Genomic DNA, 19,169 nt, shown 5'->3' on the forward strand with positions numbered 1-19,169 from the left:
CAGAATGTATGCAGCTACAGCAACCAAAAGTAGCGAAAAATATAGATGCTAAAGATTCAAACCTGATAGCAAGTTACACCGCAGAATTAAAGGACACGGCCTGTCAATTGCAAGCCCTTGATACACCCAGGACCTCTACTTTGTCTGTCTCGTTGAATTTTGCAAAGCAAGTGACTTTGAATAAACAGAAAATCTAAATGGCAAGGATTTGCAAGTACTTCGGTATCTTGTTAACTTCGAATTCCACGGCTTCGCCATTGAGCAGATAGAGCTCGTTCTGCAACAGCTCCAGTATTCGACAGTGAAGGCGATAATTGCAATGCTTACAAATTGGCATAGTGATGACGGAGTTAAAGCGAATTTGACATGTTACATTAACCATGCATGCAGCCAATGGTTTATGTGCACGGTGTTATGCTCTGGAAAAACATGCGGCCAATGAATTATCTGCACAGGTGTTATGCTTTGGAAGAACATGAAAGGTGTACACGGCATATGAAAACCATGTGAGTTTAAGAACGTAGTATTCATGAAAAAATTTCCAGCTAATGTAGGAACCGAAAGCTTTGCTTTCTAGATCTGTCCGAACGTCATTTTCTAGATAAACGTGCGGAGACTTCATTTTCAATTGACCAATTACAAATTCTTTTTCAGTAGTTATTATCTTAATTAAAACATATGTTATGAATATATTATAAGAACCAATAAATCTAGTTACAGATCAATATATTATAATGATATACTGGTTATCTCTCCGAACCTTTTCTAATTAAAACGAAACCTTAAAAACAAATAAAATGCATTAAAATTATTGAGAATGGCGATCCCTATTTTGCACGTTTCAATGTAAAATTCGTTACGTCAGTGCCGGTGCGGGCATGTTAGCGGCCTCCAGCCTTAACCACTAGTTTAATCGTCGGGATAGGTAACCGCGTTGGGGCATGTGATCAGTGCAGTACTAACCGTCGAGTTATCAAAACCATAACAGAGACTGTTGCAGTTAACATTTGTCTTGACCGCAAAGCTAACCGCTGGCCTCTAACTACATCAAACAGCACGTGAGTGGTCTGGCAAACAAGCAGAGGTTACGGTTAGTAGTCCTTAACCGCAGAGTGGAACCGTCGGCGCACTGACCGCGGACTTTGTCCAATGTTCACATGCGCTGTCCACCATGTTCAATTAACAACCGATGAGTTTCACCTTCTAACCATTTTCGTTGCGGTAAGTTTGGTATAACGCACGGTACTTTATATTCTTATAATTTTAACTTGTAAAAGTAACTTCGCAGTGACTTGCTGCGATGCAGCTTCTCTTGTTTTTAATAGTTTTCTAACTTGAATTCCAAATATACGATGTTATTCTATACACATGAAAAAAAGGTTCTTCTTTATTCTCCTCCCCCCAAAGGAAACATTATGTAGGTCCTTTTCTCAAAAGTGAAAATATGTTGATCTTACTTTTCTTTTCCGAAGGATAATAGTTTCTCTAATTGTATCGTTCCACCATGTGATATATTCAACTTCACCTTGGGGCCAGCATCACCACCTTGACCCAACCAAAGGAATTTAATAGTTCTTCTAATTGTTTCTTCCCACCATGTGATCCATTCAAGACCACGATTTTAGACCTGAAATGAGGAATTTAAATCTTTTAATTTAAAAATTATAAAATACTTTTATAAATATAAAAGATAATAACTATATATATATTAAATTAATATTTTGACTAATTTTTATTTATTAAATTAATAAATTTTCCGTATCATAAATTTACCTTTTTCCGAATGATGAAGATGCATATGAATTTCTTATGCTCAGGTGATAAATACTTTCCTCAATCAGCCATATTTTCATTAAACTTTTAAAAAATCAAATTTGTCAAGCTTGAAAAATGTTGAATTTAACTTATTTATGCTCTTTAAAAAGTGGAAAAAAAAATCATTTTCTTTTGTTTTCAATATTGTGAGTGATTATCCAAAAACGAGAAAGAACGGAATTTTTGTCCAGTCAAATTTTGCTGTAGCCGTTCCTTTACTGTCAGATAACAAAGTGATTGCATCAAACGAGTGTTTGGAAAGAAGTGTGGCATGAAAAGCATTGTCTCTGCAACGGAGGGATTTTTCTCCAGTAACCTTTATCGATCAGATAACTGTACTCTATCTATCAAATAACTGTAGACATCAATCCTTAAATATTTAAATAAACAGAGATTCCTGTATTTAATTGATACCCACCAGCAACACCAGTAGATGCGGTTAAAGGTATCACGTAGTGGTCGTTACTCGGCCAATGCAATTGGAGTGGCTGCATCTCTGTCTGTTGTTTCTGTTTTCCACCGTAGTAGAAACAAATGGCTTTGCCACTTTCAGATTTATTGACAGCAGCAAGTTCTATACTACACTCTAAATATGAACATTTGAGGGTAGTTGATTGCAATAGCGGCATAGACATACGGGGAAGCAACAAAATGCGTTTCAATTTTGCAAGTCAGGAAATTTCCGCACTGGAATTTTCCTGTTCAGGGGCTGCGAGAAAAACATTCAGACATACTCTCGGTATCTTGAGAGCCCATATGGAAAACAGAGAACAAAGTTACAATTCGAAACCGAAAAGCCTAAAGATGGTTTTATCAGGAGATGGGCAGTCAGAGCAGAGGGATGAATCCACAAACAGGAACCATGTTCCTTCAAATTCATTGTCAAACGAAGAGGAGAAGAAGCCGGGTCAGCTTCTGGGTTCTGAACGCCAATGGGAGAGCATATTTCCTGCATATATGCAAAGCAGGATAGATGAGCACGAGCAAAACCCGGTACCAGTGGAATCTAATAAAGGAAATGGATGCAAGGGAGTAGATGGGGCAAGGGCTGCAGCAGCTGCTGCTGCTTCTGCCAGGGAATTGGAATCCCGTGTGAAGTCATCATCTTCTGCCACGCCTTTGGTGTCTCCCTCTGTGTCAGCACCTCCTGGCTCAAGCGCCAAGCCTCCTACAGAAGGTTCCAAAAATCTTACCGAGTTGATGTTTGCTGATCCCATCTGGGCTGCCATGAGAGCCGAAGCTCGGTTAGAGGTATGCCTTTTTTCCTTTCCTCCCCCTTTTTCCCTGTAATATTTTTGCTCTTTTTTTGTTTGTATTTTTCCTTAAGAATTTCTTCAAGAAATAGGCCAGGAGAGGCTGCACTAGATAGAGTGGACTTTCTTCAGCTTAGGTGCCAGGTTTGAGAGGTTGCTATTCAACCATAATTGCCTTGGACTTTCCCCTAGCCTCATTCTTCTGAAATTCATGTTATTAAAGTAGCACAAACCACAGTAAAAATGGAACCCTGGTGAACATTTCAATAAATTTCGAGCACACCAGTGAATCGACACAAGGTTATGCTTTTTTCAACCAACCAGTATTGAACGAACCTGCTACTTTCAGTAAAAAGCAACAAAATTGACCTTTTTCTGAGGTGATGGGAGATTGGTAAGTTGATAACCCAAGAAAGACAAACGTAAAAGTGTAAAAACTGGGTTACCTTATGCCCCATATGGTTTATCTTCACCCTACCAGGGATTGGGTGAACAAGATAAGAACTAGTGATCCCTCTACCAGTTTACCAAACCTACTCCATCGATGCAGTGTCTAATGTACCAATTAAAGAGAATCTGCATAGAATTGGCTGCAGAAGGACATTCCTTTCTAGTAAATAAGTGTGTGAATGGTCATTCTCTGCATGGCCCTTTACTAGTTCATCAAATCCCATGTTGATGATCTTGTTTGTTATCAATAACAGCCACGTAGCTCTTTTCTAAGGCTGAGATTTCAAATGAGAATCTGCTATAGGTGGTCTGATTTTGATTGGTTTGCAAATGTGAAACTGGTTGTTGACAGATACGCAGGTCCAGTTCTTCCAGTCTTGTTTTCTCATGCTGGTTGGCTACCTTCATATCTCCTCGTGTTGATTGGTTTGCAACTATAAAGACATAGGCTGGTTGTGGGCATATACACAGGTCCAATTTTTCCAGTCTTGTTTTCTCAAGCTGGTTGAGTACCTTCATACTTTTTTGTGTATTGATTGATATGCAAATGTAAAGACATGGGCTGGTTGTGGGCAGATATGCTAGTCCATTTCTTCCACGGTATTGTTTTCTCAAGCTTGCCGAGCACCCTCATATTTTATTGTGTATCTTTGGTAGTATATGAGAGAAGGAGTCAATTTTTGTGGTGCAGGAGGCACCCTTGGTGAAGTAATGGCCCATGGGTTCTTATCACTGGCCTATATTAGAGAAGATTTGGAGCATGAACATGTTACTTGGAATGAGACACTTTACACATACTGGCCATTTCAAACTTCCCAAGTGGTGGGTAGAATATGGACACCTAATTACTATGGTGTTACATTTGAGCTCTAGGTGGCATTGACTTTCAACTAAAATAAAGATAAATTTGAGATTTTGATCCTTTTCCTATTACTAGTATAATTATTAATAACTGTTTAAGAATTGTCACCTTTTGAAAATGAATGGTTCATTTTGCATTTTTATGGGCCTTTATTCACTCAACTGGCACAACATATCCTTGAAGTTTAATGGTAATGACAATTTGTAGAAAAAGACTTGGGAGGTATTGAGAGAGACTTTTTTTGAGACACTTCATCGTAAAATTCCACTTGGGCACATTTGACACATATTCAGAGGCATGTTTACAGGGCTTATGATATCTTTTGCTGCATCATTGATGAGGAGCCTTGTTCCTTGGTTGTGCTCAAGACATTAGACCACCTAGATGGAGGATGTGAGCAAGCAAGCGAACCCTAGAAGATGAATGCCCTACGTCAAAGCATGTCCAAAGTATGATTTATGGCAAGGTAAGTACTAGACATAGCCCTAGAAAAGGAAAGCCCTACATTACAACATATTTAAATCGTGGTTTGTATCAAAAAAAAGCTTAAAGGAATAAAATCCTCTACCTTGGAGGAAGCTTGGTGCATGATAGGTGGCGAAGAAAGAAGTTAAAGAAGGAATGAATCACTTAGAAGGATGATATGTGACATTGAATTCGTTTGGATGGTCAAAGAATTGTCATTTGGCGTGGAGCATCCCATTGTATAGGTAAGAAGAAGAAGATTGGGTTGCTTGATCATGAATATGACCCCTTTAAGAGGGACATTTTGTGCAAGGAGGCCTTCAAAGCATATTGAAGAAACTTTACGGGGCAGTAGACATAATTCAAAGCATATTCCACATATTCAGAAGCATGTTTCCCCTTGGAGGATATCTGGGGTAAGGACGCATTATTTAAACCATTTTCACATAGTGGAAAGCATATTTCACCTTTTGAGGTATTTGGGGGTAAAAAGTTAAAACACATTGTTCAAGGCCTTTTATGCATATTTGGAGTTGTGTTTCACCTTTGAGGAGGGCTTTGAGGTGAGAACACATTGTTTGAGGCATTTCTTGCATATTTGGAGTAAAGATCCTTGCATGAGGAGATGCCATGTGGTGTTGTTGGCATTGTCAAACCCTCAAAGGACTAATAAATGCAGGATTTATAAGGATCTCATGAAATATAAAGATGACAATTGGCAATAAGGACCTATTTTATTCATTTAAAAGGTGAATTCAAGGAGGATTCTTGGGCCTTCTAAAAGGAAATATTATTTTATGATCTAGGGTTTGATTTGAAGGATATAAATAAAGGCGAATGTTTATATGTTAAAGGCACGGTTGATAGTGTGGGAGCTCCCCTCCAAGGTTAGTTGAAGATCGCCTAGGAGGAAGAAGTCAAGGGGTATTTTGTTAGAATTGGAAACGAGGGCCAAAATCCATGTGGGTCACCTCATTTATGGCAGCTGATATTTTTCCTAGATTCCTCTTGTCGAGAGGTGTAGGATTGATCTAAAGATCATCCGATTCTGACAAGTATTCATGGAGATATGAATTTATTTGTAATTACTTGACAAATTGTCAAGGTCGGCCAACAACTAAATGTGTGGCACAAATCATATAAATACAAGTGAGATTGATTCATTTCAAATCATCTCATCATCTCTCATTCTTCTCTCTCTCTTTGTATGATTGGGTATACACAAGGAAAAGGATCTCTCACACGTGGGAAGCAAGAAGACGCAGGCTGAAAAAGGATGCTGGAAAGAAGACGCAGGCTGAAAGAGGACACAGGAAAGAAGACGCAAAAATCGTTGACTGAGTTTAACTGAGGCAATAGAGGGCATCTTTGACCTGCATTGACCAAGCGTTGACTCAACAAGGGTGTGGTTTTGGTGTGGCTGCCTCTCCTAGGCAGGCCGCAGATTTTGGCACAGAAACCGAGGCAATCTGACCTCTGGTTTGACTAGCATTGACTGCCCTAGTTTTGGGCAGCAGGTTGACTTCAGTCAACCGCAGTTTGACTGTGTTTTTGGGGCTGTTCAAGGGTTGTTTCTTCAGGCTGTTCGAGAGCTAGTTGACCGGAAATTGACCAAGCATATTGGAGGTCAATTTCAACTCGTTTGACCAAGGTTGACTTTGCTGATCTAGGGTTTGTTGCTGCTGATAAGAAATTACAGAATTCTGATTTTGTACTATTTCTCTCTACTGAACTATTGAAGATAAAAGAAGATTTGATCAAAGGGTTTCCCTGCATTGGGGTTTGTCCCAGGCTAGCCGACACATCTTGTGTCTCTTGTCTTGGCTTGTTTTCTGTTGACCGTTTAATGTTATATCTGCACTTTACTTAATGTATATGTGATTGCTAATCTGTGGCTAATAAGAAGAAAAGAAGTAAACTGCTCTAAGCATAGAACATACGATAATTTAACATGGAATCAGAGCTGAGGTGAAGACAAAGTCCAAGCAAGAGCAAGAACAATCACCGAAGAGAAGGTTGGCAAGGCTATCCTAAAACTTCATGGGGTCCTCAACACTCTTCCCTGCCGAAGACAAGTTCCGTGAGAAGTCTGACTATCACGGATGGAAGATGTCTCTCGATCTGACTTTAGAAGATCAGGAAGTGTTGGACCATGTGAGAGGTAATATTGTTGCACCTACATCAAATGCATCTGCTGCTGCCAAAAGCAAGTGGTCCAAGGGAGAAGTCAAAGCAAGGAAGATCATCTGGGACTCTATCGACAAGCGCTTGGTGGCCTATGTTTCTGAGCTGACAACCTCCAAGGAAATCAACGATAGACTGGTGAGTTTATTTAAATTTAATGATGCAAATCAAGTTCTGTTACTTAGAAATACGCTGAAGGAAATTAAGAAGGGCAAAGATGAGAGTATGCAAGCATATTTCTTAAGGATCACAGAGATCAAGAATGATCTCCTATCTATTGGGGAAGTAGTTCTTGACAGGGAAATGACTATCACAACTCTTGGAGGACTACTCTTCTCAACAATAATGTCATCCCAAGATTTGAGGAATTGATGGCTAGATGTATTCAAGAATAGACAAGGATGGAAGAGCAAGAAATGCTCGCACTTAAAAGAAGAAACAATTATGGGGCTAAATCCAAAGGAAAGGCTGGACCAAAGGGTGGAAGAAAAGGTCGATGTTACAATTGCAACAAAATGGGCCTCTATGCGAGGGAGTGCCCTAATAAAAGGGACTCTCACCATGACGATGACCAAAATCACTCTCAAGGCAATCAAAGGAATGGCAGGTCTAATGGCAGAGGTAAAAGAAATGCTGGAAATCAAGGAAGAGGACAACCCTTCAAGAAGGCAAGAAACTCCAGGTATGAATCTAATGTTGTTAACAATAAGCAAGATGAATATTGTCTACCAGCGACCCTCTCTACTACTGCTCCCCCGGACTCGCTGGGAAATTGGCTTATTGATAGTGGTGCCTCAAGGCACTTCACTGGTTACAAAGAAGCTCTCTCCAATTTGATAGAAAAGGAGACCAACCTGGAAATTGTTCTTGGGGACAACGCAAAATATCTCGTGAAAGGCGTAGGGAATGTCACTCTTCAATTGAATCAGGGTAATACAATTCATTTGCAAGAAGTCCTATATGTACCAGATCTCAGAAAGAACCTGGTGTTCGTTTCAGCAATGGAGGACAAAGGCTACAAGGTAACCTTCATTGATGGCAAGGTACGTGTATGGAAAAAGAATTTTAAGGAAGCTTTCACTCTTGGGTTTCGAGTCGATTCATTATATCAGGTCGGAGGAAGTCCGCTGGGTGTCATGTCTTGTGACACATCACTTCAGTCCGAACTATGGCATCGGAGGTTTGCTCACCTTCATTATAAAGCTCTACCCAATGCAAGACACATGTTGACAGGGATGCACGAGTTTCAAGTAGAGCAAGAAGGTGTATGTCCTGGATGTGCCGAAGGGAAGCTCAAAAGGGGACCATTCCCCTCAAGCCAAAGCAAAACCTCTGATATATTGCAGTTGGTTCAGCGAGACATATCTGGTATGATGCCTGTGAACTCTTTGGGAGGATATTTATATTACCTCACTTTTACAGATGATTAATCTTGCAAGACCTGGATATACTTCTTGAAAAAGAAGGATGAAGTGTTCACTTGGTTTCGTCACTTCAAAGCCTTGATCGAGAATCAAACCGAAAAGAAGAGCAAGATCTTAAGGACTGATAATGGGACTGAGTATGAATCCAATGAATTCCACAACTTTTGCAAAGAGGCTGGCATTGAGAGGAAGACTACAACACCATATACTCCTAAGCAAAATGGTGTGGTGGAAAAGAAGAATCGTATGATTGTGGAAGCTGTCCGTGCTATGCTTCACAATCAAAGACTTTCGAAGTTTCTATGGGCCGAAGTTGTGAATACCACCGTATATGTGCGAAATCGATGACCTCATCAAGCATTGGGTTCCAAGACTCCCAAAGAGATGTTCACTGGTAAGAAACCTGACGTATCTCATTTTAGAATTTTTGGAAGTCCGGTATATTTTCATGTGCTGAAGGAGAAGAGGAATAAATTGGGTGCATCTGGAAAGAAAGGAATCTTTGTGGGCTATAGCGAAAACGCTAAGGGCTATAGAATCTATGTGGCTGGTCAAAGGGAAATCGAGATTAGCCATGATGTCACCTTTGATGAAGATATGGCTTTTAGTAAAGTTGACAATCTTCCTACTCAAAGGAGATCTAAAGAAGTTGACACCAGGGAACCAAAGGAAAAGGAAGATGAGATGATGCCTGATGTGGAAGAACCTATGGATCCTATTGATCCCCCTTGGCAAGAGCCTTCCTTTTCTAGGACGAGGCCTTCATGGCTTAGGGGGACACTTGATGATGCTGAAGGGCACGTTGCACCTAGGGGAACCTTCCGAGAAAGTAAGAAGTTGACCAGGTATCAGGGATACTTGACCATTATGAGCACGATCATCCAAAATGAGCCTTCGTCATTTGCAGAAGCTGTCAAGCATCAAGTATGGAAGGATGCTATGATTGAGGAATCACGAAAAACGACAGGATGACAGGTCCCCAGACCCCAGGACAAAGCAGTTGTCACTTCGAAGTGGCTTTACAAGATAAAGCATGCAGTTGATGGAAGTGCGGAAAAGTATAAGGCTCGTTTTGTCGCTCGTGGCTTCTCTCAGAAGGAAGGTATAGACTATGACGAGATATTTGCATCTGTTGCCCGATATACCACGATTCGCTCGATCATAGCCCTTGCTGCTTCGCAAGGATGGAACTTACATCAGATGGATGTCAAGACTGCATTCTTGCATGGTTCGATCAAAGAGGAGGTCTATGTGGAGCAACCCGAAGGATTTGAGATTCATGATCGAGAATCTCATGTGTGCAAGTTGAAGAAGGCCCTCTATGGGCTGAAGCAAGCACCCCGAGCGTGGTATGAGAGGATTGATAGCTACTTGATGACGCTGGGATTCACTAGGAGTGAAGCCGACCCTAACCTTTACTTTAAGGTTGAAGATGACAATCCTCTCATACTGGTGTTGTACGTTGACGACCTCTTTCTAACAGGTGCAGACCCTCTCATTCACAAATGTAAGAGGGAGTTGGCTTTTGAATTTGAGATGAAGGACATAGGACTGATGCACTATTTCCTAGGACTAGAAGTCTGGCAGAAGCCAGGGGAGATTTTCCTATCTCAAGGAAAATATGTGGTGAAGATATTGGAGAGATTCGGTATGGTGGACTGCAAGCCCGTGACTACCCCGATGGAGCTTGACTTCAAGAAGTTAAGCAGTAGTGCTGCCGGACCCATTTTACGAAATGCTACTGAATATTGTCAACTCATCGGAGCATTGATGTTCTTGGTGAACTCTCGTCCGGATATATGTTTTGCAGTCAACATGTTGAGTCAACATATGGTTGAGCCTCACCACTCACATTGGATTGGTGCCAAGAATCTGTTGAGATATCTTCGTGGCACAATCACTCATGGGTTGAGATACACTGCCGGAGATGTGAGACTACATGGATATACCGATGCTGATTGGGCAGGCAGTGTGGTGGACCAAAAGAGCACTTTCGGGTGCTGTTTCTCTTTGGGATCTGCCTCGATATCCTGGATGAGCAAGAAGCAGAAGTCGGTGACTTTGAGCATGACCGAGGCAGAGCACATTGCTGCTAGTATGGCCTCTTGTGAGGCGGTCTGGTTGCGAAAGCTCTTCAGTGCGCTGTTTGGATTTACATTGGATACCACTGTGATCCTGTGTGACAACTAGAGCGGGATTCGTTTATCAGAGAATCTCGTATTTCATGATCGCTTTGAGCATATCGATATCAGGTACCACTATATTCGGGATATGGTGCAGCGGGGAGCAATAAGGCTCCAACATATCGGTACAGATGAACAGGTTGCCGACATTTTGACGAAGCCCCTGGGAAAGGTCAAATTCTTGACTTTTCGAGAATGACTTGGTGTCGTTTAGAGACCCTCTTATGAGGGTCGAGTATGATGTATTGAGCTCTGGGAGCTCCAAGGCGGCGCGAGGTACTTCTTGGAGCGACATGCGACCACAGGGCGACTCACCACCCCCTGGTGGTGCACTATGTACAGGGTGAAAGGTTCAACCTTCGATTGGCACTTACGAAGGACAGGATGAGTAGTTCTCCTTTGGGCCAGGATGGTTAGTTCTCCTGTGTGCCAGGATGATTAGTTCTCCGTGGCAACTGTGGAACAGGATGATTAATTCTCCTGTGGGCCAGGATGATTAGTTCTTGGTGGCAACTATGGAACAGGATGATTAGTTCTCTTGTGGCGACTGTTGGACAGGATGATTCGTTCTCATGTGGACAGGATGATTAGTTCTTCCATCGAGGCATCCTACCTATGCAGTCTGGGACTCATGGGAAGTACCTCTCATCTGATCAATGAGCAGGGAAATGGGGTTAGGGACCATAGTAGTACTATCGATGGACGTATCGTTGTATCTACTGTACTCCCTATTCTAGGATGACCTCCATTGATCTGGGATCAGTGGGAGTGGTATGACACACTCTGAGATCGACTTCGGGTCAGTGGAGGATGGTATGATACATCCTCGATCATTTCTTCTTCTTCATAGTTCGAGAAAAGCAGAGCAGGGCAGTGCATTTGATGGTTGGGATAGCAGCGACGGTCAGACGGATTGCAGATGGAGTTCTCCCTAGTTGAGAGGGAGTGTTAAAATTGGAAACTAGGGCCAAACTCCATGTGCGTCACCTCATTTATGGCAGCTGATATTTTTCCTAGATTTCTCTTGTCAAGAGTTGTAGGATTGATCTAAAGATCATCCGATTCCGACAAGTATTTATGGAGATATGAATTTATTTGTAATTACTTGACAAATTGTCAAGGTCGGCCAGCAACTAAATGTGTGGCACAAATCATATAAATACAAGTGAGATTGATTCATTTCAAATCATCTCATCATCTCTCATTCTTCTCTCTCTTTGTATGATTGGGTATACATAAGGAAGAGGATCTCTCACACGTGGGAAGTAAGAAGACGCAGGTTGAAAGAGGACGCAGGAAAGAAGACACATAAATTGTTGACTGCGTTGACCGAGTTTAACTGAAGCAGCAGAAGGCATCTTTGACTTGCGTTGACCAAGCGTTGACTCATCAAGGGTGCAGTTTTGGTGTGGCTGCCTCTCCTAGGCAGGCCGCAGATTTTGGCATAGAAACCAAGGCAATTTGACCTCTGGTTTGACTAGCATTGACTGCCCTAGTTTTGGGCAGCAAGTTGACTTCAGTCAACAGCAGTTTGACTGTGTTTTTGGGGCTGTTCAAGGGTTGTTTCTTCACGTTGTTCGAGGGCTAGTTGACCGGAAATTGACCAAGCATATTGGAGGTCAATTTCAACTCGTTTGACCAAGTTTGACTTTGCTGATCTAGGGTTTGCTGTTGCTGATATAAAATTACAGAATTCTGATTTTGTACTATTTCTCTCTGCTGAACTATTGAAGATAAAAGAAGATTTGATCAAAGGGTTTCCCCGCATTGGGGTTTGTCCCTGGCTAGCTGCCACATCTTGTGTCTCTTGTCTTGGCTTGTTTTCTGTTGATCATTTAATGTTCTATTTGCACTTTACTTAATGTATATGTGATTGCTAATCTGTGGCTAATAAGAAGAAAAGAAATAAATTAATGTAAGCATAGAACATACCATAATTTAACACATTTCAATGAGGTTCTTCATTTTTCTGTATCTCTTTTGGGTTGATTTGATTGATGGCTGGAAATTACTCGCACAAATCTGCTAGTATAATCTTTGAAGAAGTCTAAGTCTGCTCCAATAAGAAGACATTAGGGTTTAGGAAAACTATCTTGTCATAATTATTGTGTTTATTGAAGGATATTTGTTGGTGTAATGTCCTAGATAGGGTTGCTCACCCTATTTTGAGGGCTACTGTAGGTAGGGTTTAAGGTTAAGTGTGTCACATTTAATCACTCCTGATCTTCCGGTGAAATCACACTTGAAGAATGATGTATTGTTGGCTCTTTATTCAATAAAGAAGGCTTCCTACTGTTGTCTCTTTCATTCATACTTTCATATGTGGTCATCCTTTAATTATTCATGGGCAAGTTATTACTTGGCTATTTTTGTGCTTGTGTGGGGCATCTTTGTAATGCCCCTCCTTTAATTTTCTGCATATTGAATTAGATCCATGTGGTTAGTTAGAGCATGATCATGAAATCCTAACTATGCCTCCCTCCATATTGTTCAAACCCTTTTGATTGCTGATATTTGATTCCATTGTCCACTTGGATAGATATTGCTATTGGTAATCCACCATCCCTTAAAGTCTTAAGAATATCATAAATTTCTTTTCTAGGGTTTCTCCCTTGTGTTGGAAGAAAACTTGCCTAAAGTGAGAGGAAGTGTTGCTATAGTGACAATCGACAACCTTCGTAAGTGCCTCTACGATTGTACTTTGTTTAGGGACTTGAATATCTTTGGGTGCATATTTGGGAGTTAACATATCTGCAGGGCCGAAGTTACCAAAAACAAGATCGTCAGGTTTCCTTTTATCCTCAACATATTAAAGCTAAAGCGCCAACAAAAAATTATATTCTTAGATTTCGACATATCGAATAGCATCGTTTCAATGCAAATTTGTACATTTAGCTTTTTACAGGTTCTTATTATATTCTAGGGTTTTCATGATTCCGCGCATATATTGGGCCCTTAAAGCTTTTAAGATTTTATGCTTCAATGCGGTAACTTTCTCATTGAAGTGGTCTACTATATGGAATCTATACAGTATCGTATATGTTATAATAACATATTGTTTTCACATATCGACGGTTTGTTTGACGAGATTCATTCATTACTGAACATTAAAGCATACACTGTGTCGCACTACTTTATATCATATTGTTCAGTGTAAGGCAGTTTTTCATTAAAAACTTCCCTTTTCTTCACGCATTTGAAAACAGTATGAGACGTCCAATACTTGTATATACATCATATTCTTCAGTGAAAACAAGTTTTTTATTTAAAACTTCTCTTTTCTTCATGCATTTGAAAACAGTATGAGGCATCCAGTACTTGTATATGTGATTAGTGGCAATACATAAAAGGCATGCACTTCAATGTATTAGCAAACTAAAAGCCGAATCAGAATGTATGCAGCTACAGCAACCAAAAGTAGCGAAAAATATAGATGCTAAAGATTCAAACCTGATAGCAAGTTACACCGCAGAATTAAAGGACACGGCCTGTCAATTGCAAGCCCTTGATACACCCAGGACCTCTACTTTGTCTGTCTCGTTGAATTTTGCAAAGCAAGTGACTTTGAATAAACACAAAATCTAAATGGCAAGGATTTGCAAGTACTTCGGTATCTTGTTAACTTCGAATTCCACGGCTTCGCCATTGAGCAGATAGAGCTCGTTCTGCAACAGCTCCAGTATTCGACAGTGAAGGCGATAATTGCAATGCTTACAGATTGGCATAGTGATGACGGAGTTAAAGCGAATTTGACATGTTACATTAACCATGCATGCAGCCAATGGTTTATGTGCACGGTGTTATGCTCTGGAAAAACATGCGGCCAATGAATTATCTGCACAGGTGTTATGCTTTGGAAGAACATGAAAGGTGTACCCGGCATATGAAAACCATGTGAGTTTAAGAACGTAGTATTCATGAAAAAATTTCCAGCTAATGTAGGAACCGAAAGCTTTGCTTTCTAGATCTGTCCGAACGTCATTTTCTAGATAAACGTGCGGAGACTTCATTTTCAATTGACCAATTACAAATTCTTTTTCAGTAGTTATTATCTTAATTAAAACATATGTTATGAATATATTATAAGAACCAATAAATCTAGTTACAGATCAATATATTATAATGATATACTGGTTATCTCTCCGAACCTTTTCTAATTAAAACGAAACCTTAAAAACAAATAAAATGCATTAAAATTATTGAGAATGGCGATCCCTATTTTGCACGTTTCAATGTAAAATTCGTTACGTCAGTGCCGGTGCGGGCATGTTAGCGGCCTCCAGCCTTAACCACTAGTTTAATCGTCGGGATAGCTAACCGCGTTGGGGCATGTGATCAGTGCAGTACTAACCGTCGAGTTATCAAAACCATAGCAGAGACTGTAACTGCAACGAAGGATTGTGCCATGTGATCGGGGTATGCTATCCATCGGGGTTGCAGTTAACATTTGTCTTGACCGCAAAGCTAACCGCTGGCCTCTAACTGCATCAAACAACACGTGAGTGGTCTGGCAAACAAGCAGAGGTTACGGTTAGTAGTCCTTAACCGCAGAGTGGAACCGTCGGCGCACTGACCGCGGACTTTGTCCAATGTTCACATGCGCTGTCCACCATGTTCAATTAACAACCGATGAGTGCATTTCGTTAAGAAAATATATGTCATTTTCACCTTCTAACCGTTTTCCTTACTATACCTGCCGTAGTCAAGTATTTCCCTATGTGTATTGTGCATTTGGTTAAGAAAATATACGTCATTTTCACCTTGTAACCATTTTCGTTGCGGTAAGTTTGGTATAACGCACGGTACTTTATATTCTTATAATTTTAACTTGTAAAAGTAACTTCGCAGGGACTTGCTGCGATGCAGCTTCTCTTACATTGTTACATTGTTTCCAAATTTCATGGCAACTTGTCATATTGAAGATTTGAAGCAAAGTAGTATGCCATTTGAAGAAGAATCATGGAAAGAAGCATGGTTTGATCCATTAGATTTTTTGGGTATCTTGTTGTATTTTGCCTCATGTAACAAAGTACCCCACTTTCCAGCCCATAAGCAAGGGTAAGATATTATTCATGGCTCAAGGCCATTCAACAACGAGGCTTGAAGCCATTACAACAATAATTACTCATTATGAGCTCATCATGTCATGTCACTTGTGGGAATTGAACCTTGGTGGGTAGGATAATGATCATTCCTCCCAATCACCTGAGATAAACCAAATTGACAAGCTATGTAATTGTATATGAATTAGCTCCTCAGTTTAAATTGGGACAAGCATACTCCAAAATTCGATGGACATACTCACTCGATTGCACTACATGTTACCTCTTTCATTTAATTCATTCCAAAATTTAATGTTGTCCATGGGGATGTCATGATGAAAATGTTTGTGTCTACCTTGGAAGATGGAGTTTTGGAGTTTTATGAGTGTAGTCCAAAGGAATTTTCCACTTGCATGTTTGTTCAGAGCTTTTTGGAAGCATTGGGATGTTATTTATGAAGAAAAAGAAGAAACCATTGAAGGCCATGTTGTCGCCCAGATTGTATAGGCACCCCAACAACGCTCAGGATGGGGGCTGTCACTTTGATCCTCGCCCACTCCATTCTAGTTGTCTCCCAACAACAGGCTATGGGACTAGTCCCTATGGAATGAAGTGAAGGAAAGCAAGTTGAGAATCAACTTACTTGGGAGACAAGGATGAGTGGCCTAGCCACTTGGTTGAATTTAAGCAAGATTATTGATTAAATTAGATTTTTCTATTATGAGACCAGTGCCTTAATGGAGTCACAAATTCTTGCTTCTTATGAATTGAAACCAAATGACTGGATGGACACCCGCTGCTTGAATGATTGACTAACCTATATGATATGCAAATCCTAGGACCTATGTGAGATGCAGTGATCTTGGTAAATTTTAGTTAAATGCCTAGTCTAAGTGTAACCTTCCTTTAACTATTTTGAAGCTGGGCTCCAAGGTAGGTTGTGGGAAGGAGGCTAACAGGAAGCAGGCTAGGGCTTGATTAACGATACCTTCTGTTAGGCTTCTATCACCCGATGCCTCCAGCGCTGCAGAGACTGTGGCTCTGATGACTACAAGGTCACCGTGTTAACCACTGAAGAGTCGTTGAGACCTCTGTTTTTAAAAACGACCGGTTCGAAACTAACTCAGCCGAGTTGGTTCGAGTCATACCCCCAATGGGTCAACTTGGCCTTTGAATCGGAACGGCGGGCTGGGTTGTTACCGAGCCGACTGAGTTGGCTAACAACCCGGCCGGCTCAGCCGAGTCCGAGCCAACTCGGCTAGCTTGGTGACAACAGCCCACAAAAGTCAGATCAACGCATTTTTTTTTGGAATTTGTTTTTTGGGGACCCCAAAGCCATTTTTAATTTTCCTTTAGGTTATTTGGGCCCTGGGGTCCATTCCCCTCTCCTAAACCCTATAAAACCCACCCAACCCTCTCATTTCCTCACAACCATCTCATTGCATTTGAGTGAGAGTTTGTGAGGAGTTGTGGAGTTTGTTTTTGGAGCAGCAGTGAGGAGTCTTGGGCAAGCATTGTAGCAGGAGTGAGGAGCTTCATGGGTAGCCATTGGAGAAGCATTGTGGAGTTGGTTTTTTGGAGCAACCTTGAGGAGGTAGTTTGTGCCTAGAGGTATTTTTTTCACTTGTAAAAATCTGTTTTTTCTTATTTATTTTTTTGTGCAAATCTGGAAAATGAAAAGACTGTTTTTTGTGAAAGAAATGAACATTGAAGTAATGCTAATTTTTTTGTTTTCATTTTCAGTTTTTTTTTCTTTGATTTCCAAGTGAAAAAATGGCACCTAGCGTGAAAGATGCTGCTTGGGCGTATGTTGAAATGGTTGATAGTCAAATGCATTGCAAATTTTGCCATAGAAAAATTAAAGAAGGTCCTGGGGGCATTAATAGGCTGAAACAACACTTGGCAGGGATTAGAGGCCAAATTACTCCATGTGAATCACCAGAAATTGGGGAGATTAGGAAGGATTTGTTAGCCAACTTTGAGAAGTTTAAAGAAGAAAAGGCTAGGCAAAAAGAATTAGAGGCTGAAATTGGGAGGAAGAGGAGTATACAAAAAATGATGGCTACCAACCCCCATTTTGATTTTGAGGGTTCTTCTTCTATCCCTTGTACTGATGTATCCAACCCCTTCCGATATGTTCCGATATGTTCTTCCCTCTTTGGAGTCTATTCAAGAAAAGGGTAAGGGTAAAATGAAAAAGAAGGGTGATATGAATATCAAAAGTTATTTCACTGTCACACCCTCCTCTCCATCAGATGCACATGGTCCTCAAGCTAGTAGAACTTTGCAGCCCACTTTAGATGACCATTGGAAAAAAGAATTGAGGGAGACTGCCTGTGATTACATATGTAGATGGTGGTATGATGCTGATATCCCCTTCAATGCTTCTTGTTCACCATATTATGAGCCTATGTTTGATGCCATACATGCTACTGGAAAAGGCTTCAAAGGCCCTACTATGCATGAGATAAGGGGGTATCGTTTGCAGAAAGAAATTGCCTCCATTAATGAGTATTTGAAAGATTTCAAGGACTCATGGGCAAGAACAGGATGTACCATCATGTCAGATGGATGGACTGATCAAAGGAACCGTACCATCATAAACTTTCTTATCTTCTGCCCACAGGGAACCATGTTTCTAAAATAAGTTGATGCATCTGATAAGGTAAAAGATGGACAATTGTTATTTCAACTATTGGATGAGGTTGTTGAGGAGGTGGGGGTGGCTAATGTTGTTCAAGTCATCACAGATAATGCCTCTAACTATGTTCTTGTTGGTAAACTGTTAGAGGAAAAACACAAAACCATCTTTTGGACCCCATGTGCTGCACATTGCATAGACCTCATGCTTGAGGATATTGGCAAATTAGATTGGGTCAAAAACACTGTAGATCATGCCAAAAGCATATTTTTTTTTTATCTACAATCATTCATGGATTTTAAGCCTTATGAGGAGACACACAAGGGGCAGGGATATTTTTAGGCCTGCCATCACCAGATTTGCTACTCATTTTTTGACGTTGCAATCTATGCTTTCACAACATAGAAACTTGCAAAAGATATTTTCCAGTGAAGAATGGAATCAAAGCTAGTGGTCTCACAAACAGGATGGCAGAGAATTGAAAAAGAAAGTTAATGAAGAAATATTTTGGAGAAAGGCAGCAGAGATTGTGAAGGTTGCTGAGCCACTGGTTAAGGTGTTGCGATTGGTGGATGGGGAAAGATTGGTTATGGGCTTCATTTATGAGGCTATGGATCAAGCAAATGAGCAAATAAAGAGGGCATACAAGGATAAAGTGGCTAAGTATGGGCCCATCTGGGCAATCATTGATGAAAGATGGAATAATCAACTCCATCGCCCTATACATGCAACTGGGTATTTTTTGAACCCATGGTATCATTATAAAGCTCTGGTAGCAGGAGCTCTGAAGGGGGAGGTTAGAGATGGATTGATTGACTGCATTGATCGCATGATCCCATTGGAGTGTTAT

The 19,169-nt window shown here is 40.7% G+C and overlaps 1 protein-coding gene across 2 annotated transcripts in view; it reads left to right on the forward strand.

Annotated features, from left to right (window-relative positions):
• The first annotated feature begins 1,970 nt into the window (after positions 1-1,970).
• Positions 1,971-19,169, forward strand: part of LOC149157759 (serine acetyltransferase 2-like) — a 254,161-nt gene continuing 236,962 nt past the window's right edge. The window contains exon 1 of one of the 2 annotated variants that reach the window (XM_089435993.1): positions 1,971-3,066. In XM_089435993.1, the coding sequence (XP_089292119.1) occupies positions 2,350-3,066 (717 nt within the window). In that variant the 5' untranslated portion in view covers positions 1,971-2,349. The remainder of the gene's footprint in view (positions 3,067-19,169) is intronic. The other variant, XM_089435994.1, reaches the window with a different exon arrangement.

Source organism: Pinus tabuliformis, chromosome 5_2 (assembly GCF_031772625.1).
Source record: "Pinus tabuliformis cultivar Carrire ecotype Pingquan chromosome 5_2, CPIR1, whole genome shotgun sequence".
NCBI lineage: Eukaryota > Viridiplantae > Streptophyta > Pinopsida > Pinales > Pinaceae > Pinus > Pinus tabuliformis.